The sequence below is a fragment of the Neovison vison genome, chromosome 8 (genome assembly GCF_020171115.1).
Source record: "Neovison vison isolate M4711 chromosome 8, ASM_NN_V1, whole genome shotgun sequence".
Taxonomy (NCBI): Eukaryota; Metazoa; Chordata; class Mammalia; order Carnivora; family Mustelidae; genus Neogale; species Neogale vison.
In genome coordinates this window covers 38362669-38389606 of record NC_058098.1, presented here as the reverse complement: position 1 = coordinate 38389606, position 26938 = coordinate 38362669, and the positions used below count along the sequence as shown (strand labels likewise).

The window sequence follows — 26938 nt, the reverse complement described above, 5'->3', positions numbered from 1 at the left end:
CTGATGTAAGCTAAAGCTTGAGAACCACTGGTGTAAACTCAAGAATCCACATAGCCCATAGTGGGGTCCCCTCAGGAGACTGGGACATTTGGTCAGTCTGATTCAGTGGGCAAGTCTTGGAAATGCCAGAACAATTTTCATAAGTCTGTGCCTTCATTTTAGACTCCTGTTGACTTTTAAGGAAATCATTAACTGGGGAAATGTGAGCTCATTGTGGAAAAATCAGAAGATACTACAAAATAAAATATAATCATCCTTATCAATGCAAATATCCAAGTAAAATATATGTTTAAAGATGGATTCATAGTAAACATACTCTTCTGTAACTTGTTGTATTCTCTTAACAATGTATTTTCTGTTTTCAGAATATTGAGGACTGGGAAAGCATAGAGTTTCTCTCAGGCCCTAGCTGGTTAAAGCGGAGAATGAGGATTTGAATCCAAGCAAACTAATTCCAGAGCCTTTGCTCTCAACCACCCTGCTAAGAAACTGCATTGTAATTTTGCACGGTTAAATAGCATTATGTTAAACAGATCTTTGAAGTATAGTTAATCAATTTCCTATTATTGGAAACTCACTTATTTTCTCCAAATTTTACTATTATTAAACATATTACATTGATTATTCTAGATCACACATCTTAGAACACTTATTCAAAAATTTTAAGGCAAAATTTCTTGAAACAAAATTTCTGAGTTAAATGGCTTTCTGTTGAAATATTTTTAAATTGCCTTCCAATGTACTCTATTAACAGTATGTAAGGGTGTCCTTTTCTTTATTCCTTTGAAACTATGGGATATTATTATTTTTTAAAGATTTTATTTATTTTTTTGAGTGAGAGAGAGAGCACCAGGAGGGGGAGGGACCAAAGAAGAAGGAGAAGCAGATTCCTTCCTGAGCAGGAATCCTGATGTAGGGCTGTAACTCAGGACCCTGAGATCATGACCTGAGCCTAAGGCAGATGCTTAACCGACTAAGCCACCCAGGTGGCTCTAATGGGGTATTACTTTTTTTTTTTTTTTTAACTTTTGTCAATTATGTGGAAAATGGTAACTCTGTCTTAATCAGTCTTTGACTATTAATGGGACAGAGTATTTTCCACACTTTCATTGGCTACTTATATTTCTTTTTTCCCTTAATTGCCATTTTGTGTACTGGATCTACTTTTTAATGTAAAATTTTCATCACACTATAACATACTTGTAGAAAAGAAAACGAATTTTAAGTATCGAGCCCTATGAGGTTTCAAAAAGGAACACACACATATTACTGCATAAAAAAATCCTCAAAAACGGTATAGACAGCACCCAAGAAGTCCCATCGTGCCCCCTTCTGGTCAGCATCTACTTCCCCTGAAGGGTAATTACTTTCGTTTGCATTCTCAACAGCTATGATATTGGTCCCAAAGGGTTGACAATCTGTTCTTGGAGGAAGGACAGATAACTTACTCTATGTATAAGGCACAGATATCCATGACCTATATTGCAGATATACTATATCTGCAATAATATACTAATATTGCAGATATAGTATATCTGATATATTAAAATATCAGAAGAGAGAGTGATTAAAAAAATCTTGAGAAACATTACGCAATTTGGACTGCGCATGTTTTACCTCTTGACTTTCCCAAAATCTTGGCCCACTTTTTTTTTTAAATTAACATATAATGTATTATTTGCTTCTGGGGTGCAGGTCTGTAAATCATCAGGCTTACACAATTCACAGCACTCACCATAGCACATACCCTCCCCAGTATTTCCATCACCCAGCCATCCTATCCCTACCATCACACCCCCCCCAACACCCCACAACTCTCAGTTTGTTTCCTGAGATTTAGAGTCTCTTATGGTTTGTCTCCCTCCCTGGTCCCATCTTGATTCATTTTTTTTCTCCTCCCTTCCCCCCATGACCCCCTGCCTTGCCTCTCAAATTCCTCATATCAGAGAGATCATATGATAATTGTCTTTCTCTGACTGACTTAATTTGCTTAGCATAATACTCTCTAGTTCCATCCACATCGCTGCAAATTCTTAGGCCACTTCTTAAGTTGGGATGTCCTTTTCTCCTGATTTGTAAGTCTTTGTGTTAAGAATATTAACATTTTGTCTTATATTTTGCATAACCTTTTCTAATTTCGTTCCTTGACTTTCAACTTTGTTGACATGGTTTTTATGTAGAGAAGTTTAAATGCTTCATTTTGTTGGCTCTTTCCCCCATGATTTCTGGATGTGCTTTCTTTGGTTCTCTGGAGCATGAGGACACAGGAGACTACTGTCTGAATGAGGTTTGACAAGTCTAAAGGGAAAGTAGTTGTGTCTAGAGGCTGGGGTGGGAGCAAGCTGTCTTTCCTCTAGCAGGGAAGAGTGCTTGTTTTCTACAGACAAGGGTGGCTTGTGTTGCATGGAGTCAGCCTGGAAGTCATTTCAGATGGGTCCCTCCCACTAAGAGGACATACTGCCAGGTAGGGGGAGTTCCACTGGAGGTCATTATGGGTTACAGAATCAAAGGGTGATTACAAGCGACAGGTCTAGAACAGAGGCTCCTGTGGATGAATGTTTATATCTCTCCAAAATTGGAAACCTAATGGCCAAAACGATGGTAATAAGAGGTGGGGCCTTTGGGAAGTGATTAGGTCATAGAGGTGGAGCCTTCGTAAATAGGATTAGTGTCCTTATAAAAGAGGTTCAGACAGCTGGCACCTCCCTTCCACCACGTGAGGGTACAACCCGAAGTTTGCACCATGGAAAAGGGCCCTCACCTGACCATGCTGGCAACCTCCAGAACTGTGAGAAATGAACTTTGTTGTTTACAAGCCACCAGGCTGTGATATTTTGTCAAAGCAGGCTGAAGGGATTTGGACAGGGAGGTTGCACTCATCAAAGGAATGACAGCCTGACAATCTTAGCAGGCCCCTAACCGAGGAAAGCATACAAGCGCATTTTGTATTTGAATTGATGAGGTCCCTTTACTCTGTTCATTTGTTCATTCATTCATCACTTCAGTTATCCATTCAGTTTCTATTTTACTTATGTAGTTATTTCTGGTGGTGGTGGCGGTTCTTATTTTTTATATTTCAATCTCAAATGCATTTGCAATTTACACAAGCAGAATTTACTGAGATATAGTGTGTGAGGTAGGGATCTAACTTATTTCCTTCTGTGATCAGCTAGTTATCATAATACTACATATGACAAAATTGGCCTTTTTCCAACTGATTTCAAAATTGTTCTCATTGTATACGAATGAGTATTCCAAGGTGTGTCTGTCTCTAGACTTCCATTTAGTCTCACAACTCTTCTCCCCATCTATTGATGTCATTGGGATGGTGTTCAATTCACATATCTATTTGGAGAAGTACTGATAGAAATGTAACACCAGGTCATTCCCTTGTAGGATTTGTTATCTCAATTTTTTTGAATCTTCTTTTAAGTCTTTTACAAAAGTTTTATAGTTTTCTTCAAAGAGTTTCTAAATATTTTCAACAGAATTCCCTAGGTGTTTGCTAGTTTTGCTCATGTTCATTTAATATAATTTCTCCAATATATTTTCTGATTGTTAATTACTGACTTTATGAATTTTAAAAGTTGGTCTACATGCAATAAGTCTTTATTGAGTTTTTTATTGGAAATTTATTATTTCTAATAAATTTTTGATTATTCAGATTTGTAAATTGGAAGAAAGTAGACCCAAACTCTTGTCGTTTCTGCCTAGCTCCCTCTCACATTGATGGTGGCCCCATGAAGAGAACCTGCAGAGGTTCCCTTTGCTCCTCACAGATCACAGCTTGAAAACCAGAGAGGTGAGCAATCAGATCATCTACAAATAATGGTTAGTTTACCTCTTACTATACCCATCCTTCTTATTCTGTCACATGGTAGGCCTTCAATAAATCTGTATCGACTTAAGAGAATGAAAAATGAAATCATGTTGTCTAGTTCTTTCCCAGGTTAATAAAAATGGTAGATAAACACATCTTCCTCTTTTTTCTGACTCTAAAGTGAAAGTTTCTAGTGTCTCATCACAAAATACAGTACAGTCTCTTTGTTTGAAGTAGGTGTTTTTTATTGCATTCTGGATCTCCTATTTTAATTCTATTAAAATTTGTATTGGGGGGTGCCTGGGTGGCTCAGTGAGTTATGCCTTTGCCTTTGGCTCAGTTCATGATCTCAGAATCCTGGGATTGAGCTCCACATCAGGCTCTCTGCTCACTGGGGAGCCTTGCTTCCTTTTCTCTCTCTCTGCCTTCCTCTCTGCTTACTTGTGATCTCTGTCTGTCAAATAAATAAATAAAATCTTAAAAAAATTGTATTAGGAACAGATACTGAATTTTATAAATGTTTTAGTGTCACCTATCAAGATAATCGTATGTTTTCTTCTAGGATTTTTCAATCTTATGAATTGTTTTATTATTCAGTTAACTATCCTCATAGTTCCCTCAAAGAACTACTTGATCATGGTATCTTGTTATTTGACTATACTGTTGGATTTACAGTGTTAATTCCTTACATACTTTTTGTTGTTGTTGTTAAGTGCTTGTTTGTCAAATTTTGTTCAGCGGTTGTCTACTCTGGTTGCCGCTCAACAAAATCACCTCTAGCGACTTATTAAAACACAGATGCCGAGGGAGGAGTCAAGATGGTGGAGAAGTAGCAGGCTGAGACTACCTCAGCTAGCAGGGTATCAGCTAGAGAGCTTATCTAAAGATTGCAAACACCTGCAAATCCATCGGCAGATCGAAGAGAAGAACAGCAATTCTAGAAACAGAAAAAAAACCACTTTCTGAAAGGTAGGACTGGCGGAGAAGTGAATCCAAAGCTACGGGAAGATAGACCCCGGGGGGAGGGGCCGGCTCCCGGCAAGCGGCGGAGCAGCGGAGCACAGAATCAGGACTTTTAAAAGTCTGTTCCGCTGAGGGACATCGCTCCGGAGGCTAAACCGGGGCGAAGCCCACACGGGGTCGGCGTGACCTCAGGTCCCGCGGGGTCACAGAAGGATCGGGGGTGTCTGAGTGTCGCAGAGCTTGCGGATATTGGAACGGGAAAGCCGGCTGCAGAGACAGAGCCGACAGTAAGCTCGCAGCTCGGAGTTGCCTTGAACCGGTCACAAGCTCGGTGAGCTCAGAGCGCGGCCGGAGGTTAGGCAGACGCGAGGTACTAGGAGCTGTTCGCTGAGGGCGCACAGGGGAGCGGGCCCTGGGCTCTCGGCTCCTCCGGGCCTGAGACCAGGAGGCCGCCATTTGTATTTCCGTCCTCCGGAACTCTACGGATAGCGCTCAGGGAACAAAGGCTCCTGAAAGCAAGGCCGAGCAGATCACTCAGCCCGGCCCCTGGTAAGGGCGGTGTAATTCCGCCTGGGGCAAAGACACTTGAGAAACACTACACCAGGCCCCTCCCCCAGAAGATCAACAAGAAATCCAGGCAAGACCAAGTTCACCTACCAAGGAGTGCAGTTTCAATACCAAGGAGAGAGCAGCAGAATTCCAGAGGAGGAGAAAACAAACCACGGAACTCATGGCTTTCTGCCTGTGATTTTTTAGTCTTGCAGTTAATTTATTTTTTTTTTCTTTTTCATTTTTTTTTCTCTTCTTCTAAAATTTTTTATAATTTTACCCTTTTCTTTTTTAATGATTTTTAACTAGATTATCTAATATATATATATTTTGCTTTTTTATACTTTTCTTTATTCATTTTCTTTTTTTTTAATTCTTTTTTTTTCTTTCTTTCTTTTTGAACCTCTTTTTATCCCCAAATCAGAAGAGATCCCAATCAGAAGAGATTGGGAGATCCCAATCAAAGGAGATCCCAATCAGAGGAGATCCCTCACCCAATCGTGAGGGGGGAGAAATCCCCCCGCATGATTTGGGATCTCTTCTGATTTGGTTAAAGCATATTTTCCTAGGATTGTTGCCACCCTTTTAGTATTTTACTTGCTCCTTCATATACTCTTAGCTGGACAAAATGACAAGGCGGAAAAATTCACAACAAAAAAAAGAACAAGAGGCAGTACCGAAGGCTAGGGACCTAATCAATACAGACATTGGTAATATGTCAGATCTAGAGTTCAAAATGACAATTCTCAAGGTTATAGCCGGGCTTGAAAAAGGCATGGAAGATATTAGAGAAACCCTCTCCAGAGATATAAAAGCCCTTTCTGGAGAAATAAAAGAACTAAAATCTAACCAAATTGAAATCAAAAAAGCTATTAATGAAGTTCAATCAAAAATGGAGGCTCTCACTGCTAGGATAAATGAGGCAGAAGAAAGAATTAGCGATATAGAAGACCGAATGACAGAGAATAAAGAAGCTGAGCAAAAGAGGGACAAACAGCTACTGGACCATGAGGGGAGAATTCGAGAGATAAGTGACACCATAAGACGAAACAACATTAGAATAATTGGGATTCCAGAAGAAGAAGAAAGAGAGAGGGGAGCAGAAGGTATACTGGAGAGATTTATTGGGGAGAATTTCCCCAATATGGCAAAGGGAACGAGCATCAAAATTCAGGAGGTTCAGAGAACGCCCCTCAAAATCAGTAAGAATAGGCCCACACCCCGTCACCTAATAGTAAAATTTACAAGCCTTAGTGACAAAGAGAAAATCCTGAAAGCAGCCCGGGGAAAGAAGTCTGTAACATACAATGGTAAAAGTATTAGATTGGCAGCTGACTTATCCACAGAGACCTGGCAGGCCAGAAAGAGCTGGCATGACATTTTCAGAGCACTAAACGAGAAAAACATGCAGCCAAGAATACTATATCCAGCTAGGCTATCATTGAAAATAGAAGGAGAGATTAAAAGCTTCCAGGACAAACAAAAACTGAAAGAATTTGCAAACACCAAACCAGCTCTACAGGAAATACTGAAAGGGGTCCTCTAAGCAAAGAGAGAGCCTACAAGTGGTAGATCAGAAAGGAACAGAGACAATATACAGTAACAGTCACCTTACAGGCAATAAAATGGCACTAAAATCATATCTCTCAATAGTTACCCTGAATGTTAATGGGCTAAATGCCCCAATCAAAAGACACAGGGTATCAGAATGGATAAGAAAACAAAACCCATCTATATGTTGCCTCCAAGAAACTCATTTTAAACCCGAAGACACCTCCAGACTTAAAGTGAGGGGGTGGAAAAGAATTTACCATGCTAATGGACATCAGAAAAAAGCAGGAGTGGCAATCCTTATATCAGATCAATTAGATTTTAAGCCAAAGACTATAATAAGAGATGAGGAAGGACACTATATCATACTCAAAGGGTCTGTCCAACATGAAGATCTAACAATTTTAAATATCTATGCCCCCAACGTGGGCGCAGCCAACTATATAAACCAATTAATAACAAAATCAAAGAAACACATCAACAATAGTACAATAATAGTAGGGGACTTTAACACTCCCCTCACTGAAATGGACAGATCATCCAAGCAAAAGATCAACAGGGAAATAAAGGCCTTAAATGATACACTGGATGAGATGGACATCACAGATATATTCAGAACATTTCATCCCAAAGCAACAGAATACACATTCTTCTCTAGTGCACATGGAACATTCTCCAGAATAGATCACATCCTGGGTCCTAAATCAGAACTCAACCGGTATCAAAAGATTGGGATCATTCCCTGCATATTTTCAGACCACAATGCTCTGAAGCTAGAACTCAACCACAAGAGGAAGTTTGGAAAGAATCCAAATACATGGAGACTAAACAGCATCCTTCTAAAGAATGAATGGGTCAACCAGGAAATTAAAGAAGAATTGAAAATAATCATGGAAACAAATGATAATGAAAATACAACGGTTCAAAATCTGTGGGACACAACAAAGGCAGTCCTGAGAGGAAAATATATAGCGGTACAAGCTTTTCTCAAGAAACAAGAAAGGTCTCAGGTACACAACCTAACCCTACACCTAAAGGAGCTGGAGAAAGAACAAGAAAGAAACCCTAAGCCCAGCAGTAGAAGAGAAATCATAAAGATCAGAGCAGAAATCAATGAAATAGAAACCAAAAAAACAATAGAACAAATCAACCAAACTAGGAGCTGGTTCTTTGAAAGAATTAATAAAATTGATAAACCCTTGGCCAGACTTATCAAAAAGAAAAGAGAAAGGACCCAAATAAATAAAATCATGAATGAAAGAGGAGAGATCACAACTAACACCAAAGAAATACAAACTATTATAAGAACATACTATGAGCAACTCTACGCCAACAAATTTGACAATCTGGAAGAAATGGATGCATTCCTAGAAACATATAAACTACCAAAATTGAACCAGGAAGAAATAGAAAGCCTGAACAGACCCATAACCAGTAAGGAGATTGAAACAGTCATTAAAAATCTCCAAACAAACAAAAGCCCAGGGCCAGATGGCTTCCCGGGGGAATTCTACCAAACATTTAAAGAAGAACTAATTCCTATTCTCCTGAAACTGTTCCAAAAAATAGAAATGGAAGGAAAACTCCCAAACTCATTTTATGAGGCCAGCATCACCTTGATCCCAAAACCAGACAAGGATCCCATCAAAAAAGAGAGCTATAGACCAATATCCTTGATGAACACAGATGCAAAAATTCTCACCAAAATACTAGCCAATAGGATTCAACAGTACATTAAAAGGATTATTCACCACGACCAAGTGGGATTTATCCCAGGGCTGCAAGGTTGGTTCAACATCCGCAAATCAGTCAATGTGATACAACACATCAATAAAAGAAAGAACAAGAACCATATGATACTCTCAATAGATGCTGAAAAAGCATTTGACAAAGTACAGCATCCCTTCCTGATCAAAACCCTTCAAAGTGTAGGGATAGAGGGCACATACCTCAATATCATCAAAGCCATCTATGAAAAACCCACTGCAAATATCATTCTCAATGGAGAAAAACTGAAAGCTTTTCCACTAAGATCAGGAACACGGCAGGGATGTCCATTATCACCACTGCTATTCAACATAGTACTAGAAGTCCTGGCCTCAGCAATCAGACAACAAAAGGAAATTAAAGGCATCCAAATCGGCAAAGAAGAAGTCAAATTATCACTCTTCGCAGATGATATGATACTCTATGTGGAAAACCCAAAAGACTGCACTCCAAAACTGCTAGAACTTATACAGGAATTCAGTAAAGTGTCAGGATATAAGATCAATGCACAGAAATCAGTTGCATTTCTCTACACCAACAACAAGACAGAAGAAAGAGAAATTAAGGAGTCAATCCCATTTACAATTGCACCCCAAACCATAAGATACCTAGGAATAAATCTAACCAAAAAGGCTAAGAATCTATACTCAGGAAACTATAAAGTACTCATGAAAGAAATTGAGGAAGACACAAAGAAATGGAAAAATGTTCCATGCTCCTGGATTGGAAGAATAAATATTGTGAAAATGTCTATGCTACCTAAAGCAATCTACACATTTAATGCAATTCCTATCAAAGTACCATCCATCTTTTTCAAAGAAATGGAACAAATAATTTTAAAATTTATATGGAACCAGAAAAGACCTCGAATAGCCAAAGGGATATTGAAAAACAAAGCCAAAGTTGGTGGCATCACAATTCCGGGCTTCAAGCTTTATTACAAAGCTGTCATCATCAAGACAGCATGGTACTGGCACAAAAACAGACACATAGACCAATGGAACAGAATAGAGAGCCCAGAAATAGACCCTCAACTCTATGGTCAACTAATCTTCGACAAAGCAGGAAAGAATGTCCAATGGAAAAAAGACAGCCTCTTCAATAAATGGTGTTGGGAAAATTGGACAGCCACGTGCAGAAAAATGAAATTGGACCATTTCCTTACACCACATACAAAAATAAACTCAAAATGGATTAAGGACCTCAATGTGAGAAAGGAATCCATCAAAATCCTTGAGGAGAACACAGGCAGCAACCTCTTCGACCTCAGCCGCAGCAACATCTTCCTAGGAACATCGCCAAAGGCAAGGGAAGCAAGGGCAAAAATGAACTTTTGGGATTTCATCAAAATCAAAAGCTTTTGCACAGCAAAGGAAACAGTTAACAAAACCAAAAGACAACTGACAGAATGGGAGAAGATATTTGCAAACGACATATCAGATAAAGGACTAGTGTCCAAAATCTATAAAGAACTTAACAAACTCAACACCCAAAGAACAAATAATCCAATCAAGAAATGGGCAGAGGACATGAACAGACGTTTCTGCAAAGAAGACATCCAGATGGCCAACAGACACATGAAAAAGTGCTCCATATCACTCGGCATCAGGGAAATACAAATCAAAACCACAATGAGATATCACCTCACACCAGTCAGAATGGCTAAAATCAACAAGTCAGGAAATGACAGATGCTGGCGAGGATGTGGAGAAAGGGGAACCCTCCTACACTGTTGGTGGGAATGCAAGCTGGTGCAACCACTCTGGAAAACAGCATGGAGGTTCCTCAAAATGTTGAAAATAGAACTGCCCTATGACTCAGCAATTGCACTACTGGGAATTTACCCTAAAGATACAAACGTAGTGATCCAAAGGGGCACGTGCACCCGAAAGTTTATAGCAGCAATGTCCACAATAGCCAAACTATGGAAAGAACCTAGATGTCCATCAACAGATGAATGGATCATGAAGATGTGGTATATATACATAATGGAATACTATGCAGCCATCAAAAGAAACGAAATCTTGCCATTTGCGACAACATGGATGGAACTAGAGCGTATCATGCTTAGCGAAATAAGTCAAGCGGAGAAAGACAACTATCATATGATCTCTCTGATATGAGGGAGTGGTGATGCAACATGGGGGCTTAAGTGGGTAGGAGAAGAATCCATGAAACAAGATGGGATAGGGAGGGAGACAAACCATAAGTGACTCTTAATCTCATGAAACAAACTGTGGGTTGCTGGGGGGAGGGGGGTTGGGAGAAGGGGGGTAGGGTTATGGACATTGGGGAGGGTATGTGCTTTTGGGTAAATTGGAAGGGGAGATGAACCATGAGAGACTATGGACTCTGAAAAACAATCTGAGGGGTTTGAAGTGGCGGGGGGGGGTGGGAGGTTGGGGTACCAGGTGGTGGGTATTATAGAGGGCACGGCTTGCATGGAGCACTGGGTGTGGTGAAAAAATAATGAATACTGTTTTTCTGAAAATAAATAAATTGGAAAAAGAAAAAAAAAACAGATGCCTCAGTCTGATAGAAATTTTTCTTCTCTAATTCTTAAGTTTCTGTTTTTATTTTTAATAATTCAACACTTCTGCTTACCTTTTATTCCTTACTGCATGGGTAGCTGAGTTTCCAAGCTTCAATCTTTCTTCTTTAGTAAAGTAAGACTATATATTTTTCTCTGAGTACCCAGCTAGCTGGACCTGATGGTGTTCTGATAGTTGTTAGTTTCTGTATATGATGCAAATGTAATTTCATTTCCCTTTTGTTTATAGAGTCTCTTAGGAAAGGGCTTTAAAACCTTCCAGAGATTTTTTTTTTTAAAAAGGATTAGTTTCTATTTTATTATTTATTTTTAGCTTTATTTCACCATGATCCAAGAATGTGACCTATGTAGATTCCACTTTTTGGAATCTAACGAGCTTTTCTTGGTGGCAAAAAATAGAGCAAATTTTCGTGAAAATTTACTAAGTATTTAAAAAGATGAAGTATACTGGCAACATGCTTAAAGGCTTATAATTCAATATATAAATATTAAATGAAAGTCAGTAGTTACTGTTCGTGTCCTTTATGTTCTATGTCTTCCTGTCCTCCTTCACTTCCTTCCTCCTACCTTCCCTCCTTCCTTCATTCTCTCCTTCCTTTCTTTCCTCTTTCCTTCCTGCCCTCTCACATTCCTTATTTCCCTCCCTCCTTTCCTTCTTCCTTCCCCTCCTTCTTTCCTTCTCTCCTTTCTTCCCTCATTCTTTTCTTTCTTTCTTTCATTTTTCCTTCCTTCCTCCCCATCTCCATCCGTCCTTCCCTCCCTCTTCCTTTCTCCCTCCCTCTCTCCCTCCCTTCTTTCCTTTTTTACTTTTCAAGGACTGAGAGGTACTTTGTGTTCACCTATCACTATTTTATTTGCCCTGTTTTTGTTTCTAATCAGCTTGTGGAATGTTAAATTGACTGACATGACTTTCAAAGCCCCTCACCATTCATTTTCCTAATTTCCGGGTGTACAGAAAGATAGACAGCCATCTTGTCTGCACTGTGTTAATCGAGGCATAGAAAATATAGGAGTTGAATCTGTCTACATTATGGATGCTCCACATAATTTTTATTAGGTGAGTCTCTTCTTTTTTTTTTTTCTAAGATTTTATTTAATTATTTGACAGACAGTGATCACATGTAGGCAGAGAGGCAGGCAGAAAGGGACCCCGGTGAGTCTCTTCTTATGTTTAATAACAACTAATAACCTTAAGCTAATCTTCTGCTTTCTTTTGTGTTTGCATTCATACCATACATTTAGGTTGTTTATTTATTTATTTATTTTTAAAGTTTCAGCTTGTTCTTTACTCTTTGGCTTTATATGAAAGAACAAGCAATTATACATTTACTTCGCCTCGGGGGCTGCTGCATTACATTTTTCATTGTGAAACCAACATATTCAGGCAAACGCCTTCCAGGTGAAAAATTAAATAAATAGTTCTTTCCAATGAAGAAACTCAAAGAACAAATGTGGAAATATCTTGCCTAATGGAGCTATTACTGCATACTCTTTGATGTTAATACTCAAATGTCATGAACAATTCTCAACCCTGGTGCTGAAAATCTAAAAATCCAGGTAATTTTAGAATCTGTAAACAGTTATTCAAGTGACTTTCCAGCTGAAAGTCTGGAGGCAAGCCACCTGAAGAAGAGGATGATGAGCAGCAGTCTCTTCAACGTTTGGTAAGATGTTTGGTCTAGAACACAACGTAATATCACACACAACAATTCTCAAGAATTTCTAATCTTTCACAGTACATTAAGAAAGTTCTTAGGAGGGGTGCCTGGGTGGCTCAGTGGGTTAAGCCTCTGTCTTCGGCTCAGGTCATGGTCTCAGGGTCCTGGAATCGAGTCCCACATTGGGCTCTCTGCTCAGTGGGGAGCCTGTTTCCCCCTCTCTCCCGGCCTGCCTCTCTACTTGTGATCTCTCTCTCTCTCTGTCAAATAGATAAAATTAAATAAAAATAAAAAAAGAAAGAAAGTTCTTAGGAAAAAATAAATAAATTTTTTAAAAAAGTAAAATTCTTAGGAAAAACTAGGCTGTAATTACCAAAGATATGACATAGGACACACAATGTGAAGGAGACCTCCCAGATCAAGAAGAATGCCAATAAAAAGGCCCCCATGAATATAGATGGTAAGAAATAAAAATGTGTCAGGCATTTCAAATGCTTGATGATGACTCCTAATTGCCATTTCACTCTGCCTCGTATTTAGGATATCAGAAAAATGTGCCAACACTTCCATCAGCCTATGGAAAGTTAAATTGACCACAAGACAGTCATAGCCTCCCTTGATTCTGCGTGCCAATGTATTTTAGTTGTACATGAAAATAAACAGCAGTGCATCATTCCACATGTTAAACACAGCATTTGCAATTTGTACGTCTGTGTCTGGAAATGTTTCATTCCTTACAGCTCAGCTGTATTTTAGGCTCAGTCCTAGCACTTGTAGGTGCAAACTGGACACACAGCTTTGCTCTTGGGCTCTTTGCTGTGCTTTTTATAGAACTGACCTCCCTCTCCGGTACTGAGTGCATGTTGGTGGTTACAGCAGGGAGGAGAGAACCAGGTGTCTGGTTGGGACTTCTCTTTCTACTTTTCACCCTTAGGAACAATTTAAATTTACTTTTATTTGTTTGTGATTATAGCACATAGTTGAGTTTGGGTTTTTGGCAAAATCTCAGTCCTTTTCTTTCAGTGGGAAAATATGCTCTTCTCACATACTTTTGGCCAAGATACTGTGTGTGGTCTCCTATCCTTTTCCTGTGCTTTAAATACTTCCTCTTGATTTCTTTTTTAATTTCCTATTTTGTAATATGATTTTTTTTTTTGTGGGCTTTTCCCTCCAGAACATTGGAAACTATTTTTAAAAGCTCTGGGAAGGTACTCAAGTGATTAAATGTTCCTAAACATTTACTTTGGGCTCCTCAAGAAGCATTTTTGGTTGCTAAATTGGTAAGCCTCTATATTCCCACATTTTCATTGACAATCCACAGGCACTGTTAAACATTTTCTTAAGACTAGATAGCTTATGCTTTCTAAAAGTTATTTGCCTTTCTTGAAATAAGTGGCATTCAAAACGATGTTACTAATTCTTGCGTGCTATGCTAACGTTATAGCTTCTGTTGCACAATACTGAAATGAACCCCGTTTACTTCTTTATTTTCTGACTGCTCATATCCACCCTTGTTATCAAGTCTTCTGTTTGCTTAAAATTAGTGTGGGTGGCTTCTATTTTTGCTTTCTCACCATTTCCTTGAGAACTGTTAAAAATCTTCTTTCTAGAGCTTGAGCCAGAGATCAAGTGAAGCAGATAAATAATCAAAGTCTAGCCATTCAGAAGGCTGAGAAGAAGTGGAGAAAGAACTTAGGCTGCAGACAGTCCAAACTATGATCTTTATCTCTTCCTGGCTTCTCTGATTCATTGAGTCTGCCAATTCAGGAACTCCTATCCCATATCTGGCTTCCACAGGAAAGAGGCCATTGACTATGTCAGGTTTAGCTTCTGCTGGCTGTGAGTGGGGAGTGTTCTCTATCAATGAGTTGCGGGGGCTGGTCATCATCCTCAGGAAAAGTATTTTCTGTCTGTTTGATTAACAGTCCTGGTGTTGAGTGTGAGCAGCACCAGAGGAAATATCCATAAAGCTTACTTACTGACTCCATGTCTTTTATGACTGAGGGTAACCTTCTAGTCTCTTGCCCCATCCCAAATGAGGTATCATGGGTCACCTAGTTCTGCTTTCTATCTGGTTCATTAACAATCCTGGTGTTGGATGTCACCAGCACCAGAGGAAATATCCACAAAGCTTACTGACTCCACGTCTTTTAGGACTGAGGGTAACCTTCCAGATTCTGCCCCATCCCAAATGGGGTATCATGGGTCACTTAGTTCTGCTACGTGAAGTAGAAGCTTCCTTCTGCATTCTACTTATATCTGCAGCCCTCCTACCTCAAGATGAAGAAAAGATGTCTTTCTTAAAAAATCTGGGCAACCGCTTATAAACTCTGGAACTTTGCTAAATGTTTACTGAATGTATGGATTAAAAAATTACTTTGTTCAACTTGAATTGTTCTTTGTTGCATGGGTTTTTAATGATCTTCTGTCGACTGGATTCTAAGAGGAGCAAGTGGCTCATTTGTCATTAACGGTAAATCCCCTTTTTAGTAGGTTTACCTTGGGTTCATAGAATGACCTGAAACTGACATGGTAAACCATACATATATCATTCTGGATGGGAAACTGCTGTCAGAAGAAGCTAGCTAGACTGGGAGTTAGTATGATTAATAAGCCAGTGGTGGGACATCGGTTAGTCACTATGATCCTGTTTGCTCCTCTAAAAGATGAAATAACGTCGCCTGTGCTGCCTCCTTGAGCAGAGGACTTTGGTGAGTAATAAATGAGATGATATATAAGAAAAAACTGTGTCAGGAATAGCAAGACACTCTGTAGGAGGAAGCTTGCCTCACTCTTTCTCCCTGAGGTGGAGAGGAGCAGAAGTTTCCTTCTCACAGATTTCACTCCTTTGAATAAAAAGAAAATGTTTCAGCTAAAAGAGAAACATCTGTTCCACCTTCATTCATTCATTCATTCATCCATAATTCACTCATTCAACACAATGGACCACAAGGCCAATTCTATCCTTCCCTTCATGAAACTTACGTTTTAGTAGCAGCAATGGGCAATATCCAAATACAAAAGCAAGATCAGGGACGGACATCGTTAAGAAAGAGCAAAATCTAAACAAAAAGTTGTTCGACGGATGTACAATTTCAGTCACGCAAGATGAGTACATTCTAGAGAGATGTACAGCATTGTGTCTATAATTAATACTGCACAGTGCACTTTAAAAATTTGTTGAAATGGTAGATCTCATGTGAAGTGTTCTTACCACAAAAAGTGGGGACACAAAGAAACTTTCCAAGGTGGTGGACATGTTTATTACCTCGATTGCAGTGGTGGTTTCAGAGTGTTTTTATATATTGAAACCTATCAAATTGTATAAATTAAGTAAGTATAATTTTTAACAATATCAGTTATATTTCACTAAAGCTGTTTTAAAAAAAGAAAAGGGGAGGGAAGGATCCTGAAATGGATCAAATGGAAGAGGCACAAGGGTTGTTATTTTAGATAATGTGGTCTAATGAAAGATCCATTTTCATTTTTTCTGGAGAATTTAAACCTGTAATTAATAAACTGTATGACAAGAACATAATGTTTGAAATTTCCAAAAAGACCTTCAGGTACCTTTTTCATTTCGCAATTTATAACAGCTTTTTGAGGTACATCGTCTAGATGCAATCTAGGTTTGAGAAATTGCCACAGGGAATCTGAGGCCCAACTGGACAAAATTTCAAAATGGTGAACATACATACCCATTTCATGTCTGGTGCTGGCCACACCTAAGCCATACTCCTCTAAAACATCCTTTACTGTCCTCATAGATTCATCGTAACTGGCAGCCAGGCCAAGGAAGTTGTACGAGCCCATGTTGATGACATCTTTGATGATTCTTCCAGTGAACCTGCAGAGAGAAGACCACAAAGGACTTTCTCATTTAACATCATCCTAGTGCCCCACAGAAGACTCATACAAGGATATCTTGTGTCTGGGCCCCATCACATATTTTGTTTTTCCTTTCTGGTGTGCATTGCTGTCAATACAAAATGGTCTGCCCTTGGAGGATAGTAACACCAAAATGAAGCTGGGCAGAGTATTGGAAAAAGGTATCACAAGCCATGGAGTATCATTTAGCCCTGGTTTTCCTTGGCTGCTCACTTCTGTGACACCTGTGCTCTTGTTTAAATTCTAGCAAGAACTTTGTAGGTGAGAAAGAGCCCTGGCCATCCTGCTTCCTTCAGCAAGAAGTAGGGGCGTAAAATTGTCAGTAAGGCTGAAAAGGTTCTTCGTGGCTAGCTCTGTGTAGACGGCACTTTCTGACACAGGCTTTATTTTAATCTAACACAGCCACCCTTGGCAACTGAATAACCATGACTTCCCCCACTGGAATTACCAGGGCTTGCAAAAGGCTCAATGATGGAAGGCCAGCAACTTCCATGGTTTGGTGTTTATCAGCTCTGTAATTTAATGCCCATGCTAGGATTTCCTGGGAAGAATTTCTTTCAACCAAGACCCTCCAGAAGGCTGCCTCACCTAAATGTCCAGTTGTAGTCATCCGACACCCTCTCCATCACATCGAACCGAGACCCCGGGGCACTGCAGATGGGCCGGTTCCAGTTGTCTCTGATTCTCATGTACAGGTTCCGCGTGTAAAAATTCTCAAAGTTTTGATAAAGCGGCACAAAATCCTGTTACAACAGAGGCAGCAGTTTACCTTTGGTCTCCTGCTTTTTGTATTTTCTTAGCAATTGAAGACTAGAAGAGCCATGAACATAGTCCACTGCGCATAGTTTTGGAGCAAGGGCCTATCGGTAAGGGGACAGGTAGGTCCACAGAGAACACTATGAGGCCTCCATCCGTAAACAATTTACATTTTAGTGGAAGGAAGTAAGAAAAACGTGGCACAGAAAGGTAGCAAAGATGATAGTGCAACATGAGGTAAGTCCCCAAATGAGTGGTGGACACAAGGAATCTTTGCAGGATACCTTCTGAAAAGTAACAATAGATGTTTATATCAAGGAAGTTTTGGAGAGAAAAGTGGTGAGATGATAATCTGGTCCTAAATTTTTTGAACATGAATATCCCCACTCACGTTTTCAGAAATGTGGATGAACTTGATCATAACCTATTGGCAAAACTCTTGGCAGCTGACTGCCTGTCACATAGCCGAGGGCCTAGAAACTGAGTTGATGAGCTTGTGGAGGCACCTGGCTTCTCTCACAGTTGCAGTGACAGCACCGTTTTTGCTCTATAAAAGATAAGCCATGCTTGAGGGGTTGACAATCCAGCTGAGGCTCAAAGCAAAACATATCTAACTTTTGGTCATCTAACTCCTCATAGTACAAGGCAGAAATTACAAAACCTTGGTCTAAGCCAAGTACTTTGGGCAATTTGTAAGATTAGAATGAGAGGGAGAGTCACATCTTGCTGTAGCAATCAAGGTAGTTTACGTGGGAGGGGTCTCGAAGCTGGGCACCGAAGGTAGAATGAAATTGCTTTGGACATGGATGCTTGGAGAGTGCACTCAGGATGAATGGGTCTGTGTTAGAAGTGCAGGGTGTGTTTGAGAATGAGTGAAAATAAAACATATTACAGTTCTTGTCACTCCTGCCTGATCTATAATGGCTCCCACCTCACTTAGGGTCAAAGCCAATGTTCTGAGCGATCTGCTCCCTATTATCTTCCTAATCCCATCCACTATTATTCCTGTGGTGTGTTAAGGTGGCAAATCCAGTGGGGCACAGAAAGTGGGACCTTTTAGTGTCTGGATGAAGAGCTCACACATTATCTTGGAATCAATGAGGAACCACTGAATAACCAAGAGGGAACTTTCCTATTCTCCTATCTTTTCTGAGTTCTTTGCTCTCCCTCCCATTATGGAATAGAGCTAATTTCCTGAGGGAACAAGGAGGACTAGGGCTAAGGCTTTGTGGAAGACCTTCTTGTGCTACTGGTTTGGCTTACTCATCTCTTGAGCTGATCCATTCCAGGGAAAAATATATAGAATCTGCAGGCTTTGATGGCTGGTGGTTGCACCCAAGCCACAGTCTGGTTTGCAACATCATTAGGTTTTTAGTGGCACGGCATCATTTCCGGGGAGGGAGTTGTGATTGCCTATAAGAAAGAATGTTTATAACCACAACCCCAGCACATGATGGGGACTATCTACTATATGCAAATTTGGAGGATGAAAAGGACAACTTTACTGGTTACATCTGTAAGTTGACAATTTCATACCAAATGCATGTGTCCTTTAAATTCTAAGTATCCTGATAGAAATTTTAAGATTCAAAGCTACAAAGTTATGATAATTATACCCATTTATGTTCTAACAGGGAAATGGACATTTTAAAAAAATTATTTTTATTAACATATAATATATTATTTGTCCCAGTGGTACAGGTCTGTAAATCATCAGGCTTACACATTTCACAGCACTCATCATGGCACATACCCTGACTTATTTTTGAGAGAAAAGGAGATTGTATAATTTCAGGAAAATCTTTTCCAAACAATTTCTTCTTCTTTTTTTTAAACTGTTTACTGACTTATAGATTACTCCATATCCCCAAATGTTGTGTCCTTCTATTTCTAATTTTTTATCCCGTACTTGAAATGACATCATATACATTCATACTATCAAGAGAAAATAGAGAAGTAGGTCTGTAAGTCCTATTTTTAGACTCCGAATGGAATTATAGCTTTATATTTTTTGAGAAATCTTACTCAAAATAAAGTTAATAGTTAGTTTAGTAAAACACTTGGCTTTAGGTAGGAAAAACAATATATTATGTCTATAGTATTAAAACAAAATTAATTTCTTTTTTTCTTAAAGATTTTATTTATTTATTTATTTATTTGAGAGAGAGTGAGAATGAGGGAATGGCAGAGGGAGAGGGAGAAGCAGGTTCCTCACTGAGCAGAGAACCTGATGCAAGGTTTGATCCCAGGACCTTGGGATCATGATCTGAGCTGAAGGCAGATGCCTAACTGACTGAGCCACTCAGGTGCACCAAAAACAAAATTAATTTCAGTGCAGAACAACAAGATGCACAGGATACCAGGGGAGGGGGTGCATAGAAACTGTAGAGCTCAGGCACCCATTTGACCCATGTGAGGAAAATAAGACCCAGCAAGGTGAGTAGCTGAACTCTAGTCAGCCTCTGGCTTCAGTCACCTTCTCAGCAGTCACTTCGGAGTGACTTCAGGCTGGCACCTTCCCCACTTGTGCAAGCTTCCCTCCAAAACCCCAGTTAAAAAAAACAAAAAAACAAAAAAACAAAACCATGACCCATGATATGGAAAGTTAATGCCAACAGTTTGCCAGACCATGGAGGAGTGTCCGCTCATCTTAAGGAACTTGGCATTTACTTCAGGAAACAACTTAGGGCATTTCATCATCGAGCCTCATAAAGATATGCTATCACGGCCTCTCGAGGGATGGTGAGAAAATACTCTATCTTGCCCAAACTTTCTGACCCAGACATCCAGATTTTCTATCTACAAGGAAATGGGCAGCCAGTTTTTTATTGAGACAAATACTTTGAGGGCAAGATCCAGGGATTCTAACCTATTCTGCGGGATCAGAGAAGACTTTGTAGTAGGGAATGATCTTCATATTTCTTAGTAATTAGAATAGAATTTGGCAAAAACTTCTCTGCCAAAGGGATAAGCTAGTTTTTTGTTTGTTTGTTTGTTTTTTGTGTTTTGTTTAGCCATGGAGAGCCATTTCTTTTTGAGTTGTGTGAGTGCTAACCCAGATCTGAAGCATAAGCTCAGCAGTCTATGTGTCCCTGAGAGGGAACTACTTAGATTTCAAGGTCTGGTTTGGGTAAGAACTGCCTTCTTTTGTGGCATTGTCCTGCTCTTACTCTGCACCTGTAAGCTTCCTGCGTCTGCATGGGTGTATGTTCACCCCACCCCATTCCTTTGAGCACCAGTGAGGTTTCTTCAGGAGCAGTCAACACCTTCCAAAGGTCAATGTCCTCTAATCTCAGGTAAGCCTCCCACAGCATTTTCGCTATACCAGAAAATGAAACTGGGCTAGATATTGCAAAAACAGGAGCATTGCAAGAGGACATACCTGTAACCATCTGTAGATGTAACTTGTCACTTGGCCTACTCACTATCTTTCTTTTTCTTCCTGACACAAATGGCTAGATAAAATTTGGGCCATAAGGACAGAATTGTTTGGGGGGGATGGGGTATAGGAGGGTTGAGCAAAATCTAAAAATGCAGCCACAAAAATGTCTTTGTTTCTACTGCAATATGACAATCTTTTTTCACCTTTAAGCTTGTAGGATACTTTATAATTTTCTAAGTGTTATACATATTTCTGTCCAATGTTTATAGACAAATCAGTGGAAAGTCAGAAAATCTGAGTGGACAAATTGGGAATTAGAGTTCTAAAACCAGTGTTCTTTTCAATAATCATGCTACAGGGCTAGGTGTTTATAAGGAAGTGAAGAGAACATATCCATGGCCCATTTTGAAAAATACTACCAAATTTGGAAGCATGCTTCTTATTTGATTTAACATCTGCTTATTCAGTATGAAATAGAACCATGAATTTGTAGAGAGAGAAAATCATTATCAAACATCAATTATTAATTTTTGCCCACATCGACACTTTGTTTTCACCTACCCTTCTGCTCTCACCTAATATCTCATTTTATGTCATTATTTCCTTTTGGGAAACAGCCATTTCTCCTACCAAGGTCAAGCTCTGGATAATAAAAAAATGTTCATTTTTTTCTTTGTTGTTGGAAAGGACAATGTATCATAAACAGTTCTTTGAAGTATGAGAAGCATAAAGTCAAGATGGCTAAGTTTAATTCTATTAAGGAATTAGAGGTAGATTTGAATAAAAATGGTAGACTCAGTGCTTGTAAGTATTCTACTACTCATCTAAAGGTCCTCTGGAGTGACAAAAGATGTTTAAGAAACAAAATAAATTTATAAATGCCTAGAAAGACAATAAAGAGTATCATTACTAAATCAGAAATACTGAAGCATCACAAAAGATGGAACACATATAAGATCTGACCAATGGAGAAGTAAAACCATAGGAAACCATAGTTCTTTTTTTAAAAAAATATTTTATTTATTTATTCGACAGAGATCACAAGTAGGCAGAGAGGCAGGCAGAGAGAGAAGGGGGGATGTAGGCTCCCTGCTGAGCAGAGAGCCTGATGCGGGGCTCCATCCCAGGATTCTGGGATCGTGACCTGAGCCGAAGGCAGAGGCTTAACCCACTGAGCCACCCAGGTGCCCCAGGAAACCATAGTTTTAAAACATATGCTGAGAAGATTGGTTTGGACATAAGCTAACTGTAGGGGAGTTTAAAGTTAAAAGTAAATAACCATAAGAAATGGATAGTCAAGATGAATGGATAAAGAAGATGTGGTATATATACACAATGGAATACTATGCAGCCATCAAAAGAAACGAAATCTTGCCATTTGCGACAACATGGATGGAACTAGAGCGTATCATGCTTAGCGAAATAAGTCAAGCGGAGAAAGACAACTGTCATATGATCTCCCTGATATGAGGAAGTGGTGATGCAACATGGGGGCTTAAGTGGGTAGGAGAAGAATCCATGAAACAAGATGGGATAGGGAGGGAGACAAACCATAAGTGACTCTTAATCTCACGAAACAAACTGTGGGTTGCTGGGGGGAGGGGGGTTGGGAGAAGGGGGTAGGGTTATGGACATTGGGGAGGGTATGTGCTTTTGGGTAAATTGGAAGGGGAGGTGAACCATGAGAGACTATGGACTCTGAAAAACAATCTGAGGGGTTTGAAGTGGCAGGGCGGGGGGTGGGAGGTTGGGGTACCAGGTGGTGGGTATTATAGAGGGCATGGCTTGCATGGAGCACTGGGTGAAGTGAAAAAATAATGAATACTGTTTTTCTGAAAATAAATAAATTGGAAAAAAAAAAAAAAAAGAAATGGATAGTCAGGGCACCAGAGCCTGGGGATGGAGTCCCGCATCAGGCTCGCAGCTCCACGGGGAGTCAGCATCTCCCTCTGATCATCTCCCCTCTCATGCCCTCTCTCACTGTCTCCCTCTCAAATAAATAAATAAAATATATTTTTTTAAAAAGAAATTGATAGGGTGATTAAGTGGGAAGCTAGATCTCTTTGTCTTCTTTTTATGGGTTAATAAGTAAGAAGTGGTTGTGATGTCCACAGGACAAATCTCCTTGCTAGGTACCAGGAGCAGAATGGAAGAGCAATGCCCCAATGTAGAGAGATTAGGAGTCCACACTGCAAGAATAGAAGCTATTGGTCCTGGCAACTCCTTCCATTTCCCTTCTCCAGTCACTCAAGATAGGCAAATATGTAGGAAAATAAGGATTCTTTAATAAGAAAAGAAATGAACATAGACAAAGTGTCAGTGCTATTTAAGGAAAACTAGCATTAGAGGTGCCACATTCAGTAAGCAGAACAACTAGCGAAAAGACTTAACAGAACAAACAGAGAAAGAATTTAAAATATATTAATCTTTTGAGACAAACAGCAGAACAATGCATCCTTTAAAAGGATCAACAGTTCAAAAGTAAAATGGACACCTGAAAAGCAAATTAATAAGCTAGAATAACAAATTTGTTAAGTTTTCCAGGACATGATGAAAAAGGATAGAGAAGAAAATATGAAGCAAGTCAAGAGATATGTAAGACAGATTGAGAAGATCCAATTCTCTCTAATGGGAGTTGCAAGATTGAAAAAAAGGAGGATAAGAAGAAGTGCAAGAGGAGGAAAAAAAGGTAAAAAAAAAAGATGGAGGAGGAGGGGCAGGGGGAAATTACAGAAAGGAAGAAAGATTTGAATCTTAAGGTGTAAATGATCTGCTGGGTACTGATTAAATTTAAGTCTCCAGGGATAGTGAGGAAAACCTCAAGTATTTTTAGAGAAGGAAGAAAGGCAGTTTATATACAAGGGAACAAGAAATGGATTGCTTCAGACTTTCGTAGGTGACAAGGGAAAAAAAGATTATGAACGAAAATGATTTTGAACTTAGAATCTTATACTCAGCCAAGCCAGCAATCAAATGAGAGAGCCAAATAAAAGCATTCCAATATATGTAAGGAGTCATGAGTTTAACTCCCACAGACCTTTTCTGTAATAATTGAGTATATACCTCAACAAAACAAACAATGAAATAACTAAGGAGGAAGAGAAGATGCCTGGAAAAGCAGTGAGTGAAGAAATTAATGGACTATGGTTTAACCCAAGTAGTTTTGTATATGAGTTATAAAGAAACAGAATCTATAAATTAATAAACAAATGATACCCTGGAGAAATGGGTATGTGAGAGAAAGAAATTCTTCTCCTGGTCTGTGGAAGATTCTCGTCACTAACCGTATCATAAATAGATATATATATACAGACACACACACACACACACACACACACATACATATGTGTATACACACACACACACACACACACACACACACATATACACAGGGAGAGAGAGAGAGGGAGAAACATTAAACAAATAGCAGGGAGAAATACTATATACAATTCCTAACATTGACAAGGAGAAAAACAGTGGCAGAACAAATAAAATTCAATCAAATATATCAAAGGTATGAAAGGAAAAGTACTTAAAATAAAAAAAAAAGAAAATGTAAATGTCAAATATAAAGGTGGCAGGAATAAGTTCAAACACACGAGTAATTAAAGTATTAGGTTTAACCACAAGGAGTCACCAATGTTTGTTTTTGACCTATAACACAGCAATTTCATATGGTTCAAGAAAGTAATTGTTCATAACCTACATTATTTTATTAAAACACAAAAGCTCTCACATTTGATTTAAAATAAATTGATATGCTGCTTATAAGAGGGCTACATTTTCTGAAAGTGATGAAGACTGAAATAAAGAGATGACGTTGAAGAAAAAGCAGATGTATAAATATTCATATCAGACACAACAGAGTGCAAAGTAAAGTAAGATAAAAGGAAGAAACCCACCAAGAATTGTAGGAGCTGTAACTCATGTATCTAAGAGTTACACTGAAATACGTAAGAAAAAGAGAAACTAACAAATCCATAATCACAGTGGAAGACATTAACACACGTTTCTCAGAAATTATAAGTGTGAGAAGACAAAAAATAAGTAAGTCTAGAGGATCCAAGTTACATAGTTAGCAAGTTTGTTCTAATAGACTTAAAAAGACAGTGTTCAGTTTTTCATGGCACGCATGGAAAACTGCAAGACATTCCAATACAACTATCTGAGAAGCTGTGGCACCTGAAGAGAGATATTCATTAAGATGGTAGCATCTGGAATTAAAGTATGAAAATATCAATAGCTTTCCTATATGCCATCAATAACTAATTAGAATATGGGATAGAGAAAAAAAGATAATATTCAAATACCACCACCATCAAAAATTCATACCCAAATAATGATCATAAGAGGAAATATCAGACCTTAGAATAAAGAAATAAAATTTTATTAAAGGACATGAGAAATACCTAAATAAATGGAGAGACATATCATTTTCTAAATGTTCCATATCATTTAGAAAATATCAGTTTCTAAATGGGAAGACTAAATGTTATTAAATGCCAAACTTTCCAAAGTTAGCCTATACCTATAGATTTAATAATATATTACCAATTGAATGGCAACAGTTTCTTTAAAAAAAAAAAATCAATGCCTGACAAGCTAATTCTAAAGTATATACAGAGAAAAGATCTTTAAGAATTACCTAAAAACTTCCAAATTTACCTAAAAAATAGACAAATAGATCAATAATTCAAATCAGTGGGTAAAAATTTCAATTAAAGACAGTTTAAAACACTCTTTTAAAAAATAAAGTCCTCCTCACATGAAAAGATGCTCAACATTACTCTTCTTCAGGGAACTACAAATCAAAACCACAATGAGATTGCACCCATCAGAATGGCTAAAATTAATGAGTCAAGAAACAACAGATATTGGTGAGCTTGCAGAGAAAGGGGAACCCTCTTATACAGTTGGTGGGAACGCAAACTGGTGCAGCCACTCTGGAAAGCAGTATGGAGGTTCCTGAGAAAGTTAAAAATAGAACTACCCGGGGCACCTGGGTGGCTCAGTGGGTTAAGCCGCTGCCTTCCGCTCAGGTCATGATCTCAGGGTCCTGGGATCGAGTCCCGCATCGGGCTCTCTGCTCAGCAGAGAGCCTGCTTCCTCTCTCTCTCTCTGCCTGCCTCTCTGCCTACTTGTGATCTCTCTCTGTCAAATAAATAAATAAAATCTTAAAAAAAAAAAAAAAGAACTACCCTGTGACCCAGCAATTGCATTACTGGGTATTTACCCCAAAGATACAAAAATACTGACTGGAAGGGGCATACTCACCCTGATGATTACAACAGCATTATCAACAATAGCCAAATTATGGAAAGAGCCTAAATGTCCATCAGTAGATGAATGGATAAAGAAGATATGTTTCTCTCTCTCTCTCTCTCTCTGGAATATTACTCAGTCAGCAAAAAGAATGAAATCTTGTCATTTGCAATGACATGGATAGAGCTAGAGTGCACTATGCTAAACGAAATAAGTCAGTCAGAGTTAGACAAATACCATCCAGTTCACTCATATGTGGAATTTAAGAAACAAAATAGATAAACATAGGAGAAAGGAAATAAAAAAGAGAGGAAGACAAACCACAACAGACTCAACTGAAGAAAAAACTGAGCGTTGCTGAGGGGAGGTGGGCAGGGGAGTGGCTAAACAGGTGATAAATACTAAGGAAGGCACCTGTGTTGAGCACTGAGCATTATATGTAAGTCATGAATCATTAAATTCAATGCCAGTAACTAATATCACATTAGATGTTAACTAACTAGAATTTACATAATTTTTTTAAAAGTCCTCTCTCTCTCCCCAAAGAGCAAAAACTAACAACAAGGAAAACAAAAGAAAATGTCTAAGACATACGACTTAAAAATTAAAAATGTAAATATGGCTAAATAGAACATAGAAAAAATTAAGAGCCAAGAAACAGAATTTAAAAAATACCTGAAATCACTTAATAGATAAATTATTCATATATGGATATATAGAAAAGTCTCTTCGAAATCAATGAGAAAAAAACAATTTAATAAAATCAAGAGCAAGGGATAAAAATAGGCAAT

General features: G+C 38.8%; 1 protein-coding gene across 1 annotated transcript in view; it reads right to left on the bottom strand.

Annotated features, from left to right (window-relative positions):
- Positions 1-26938, bottom strand: part of SPTLC3 (serine palmitoyltransferase long chain base subunit 3) — a 144747-nt gene that overhangs the window by 77824 nt on the left and 39985 nt on the right. The window contains exons 3-4 of the mRNA XM_044263458.1: positions 17336-17490; positions 16558-16706 (exon numbers count right to left, since the gene is read on the bottom strand). Of these exons, the coding sequence (XP_044119393.1) occupies positions 16558-16706; positions 17336-17490 (304 nt within the window). The remainder of the gene's footprint in view (positions 1-16557; positions 16707-17335; positions 17491-26938) is intronic.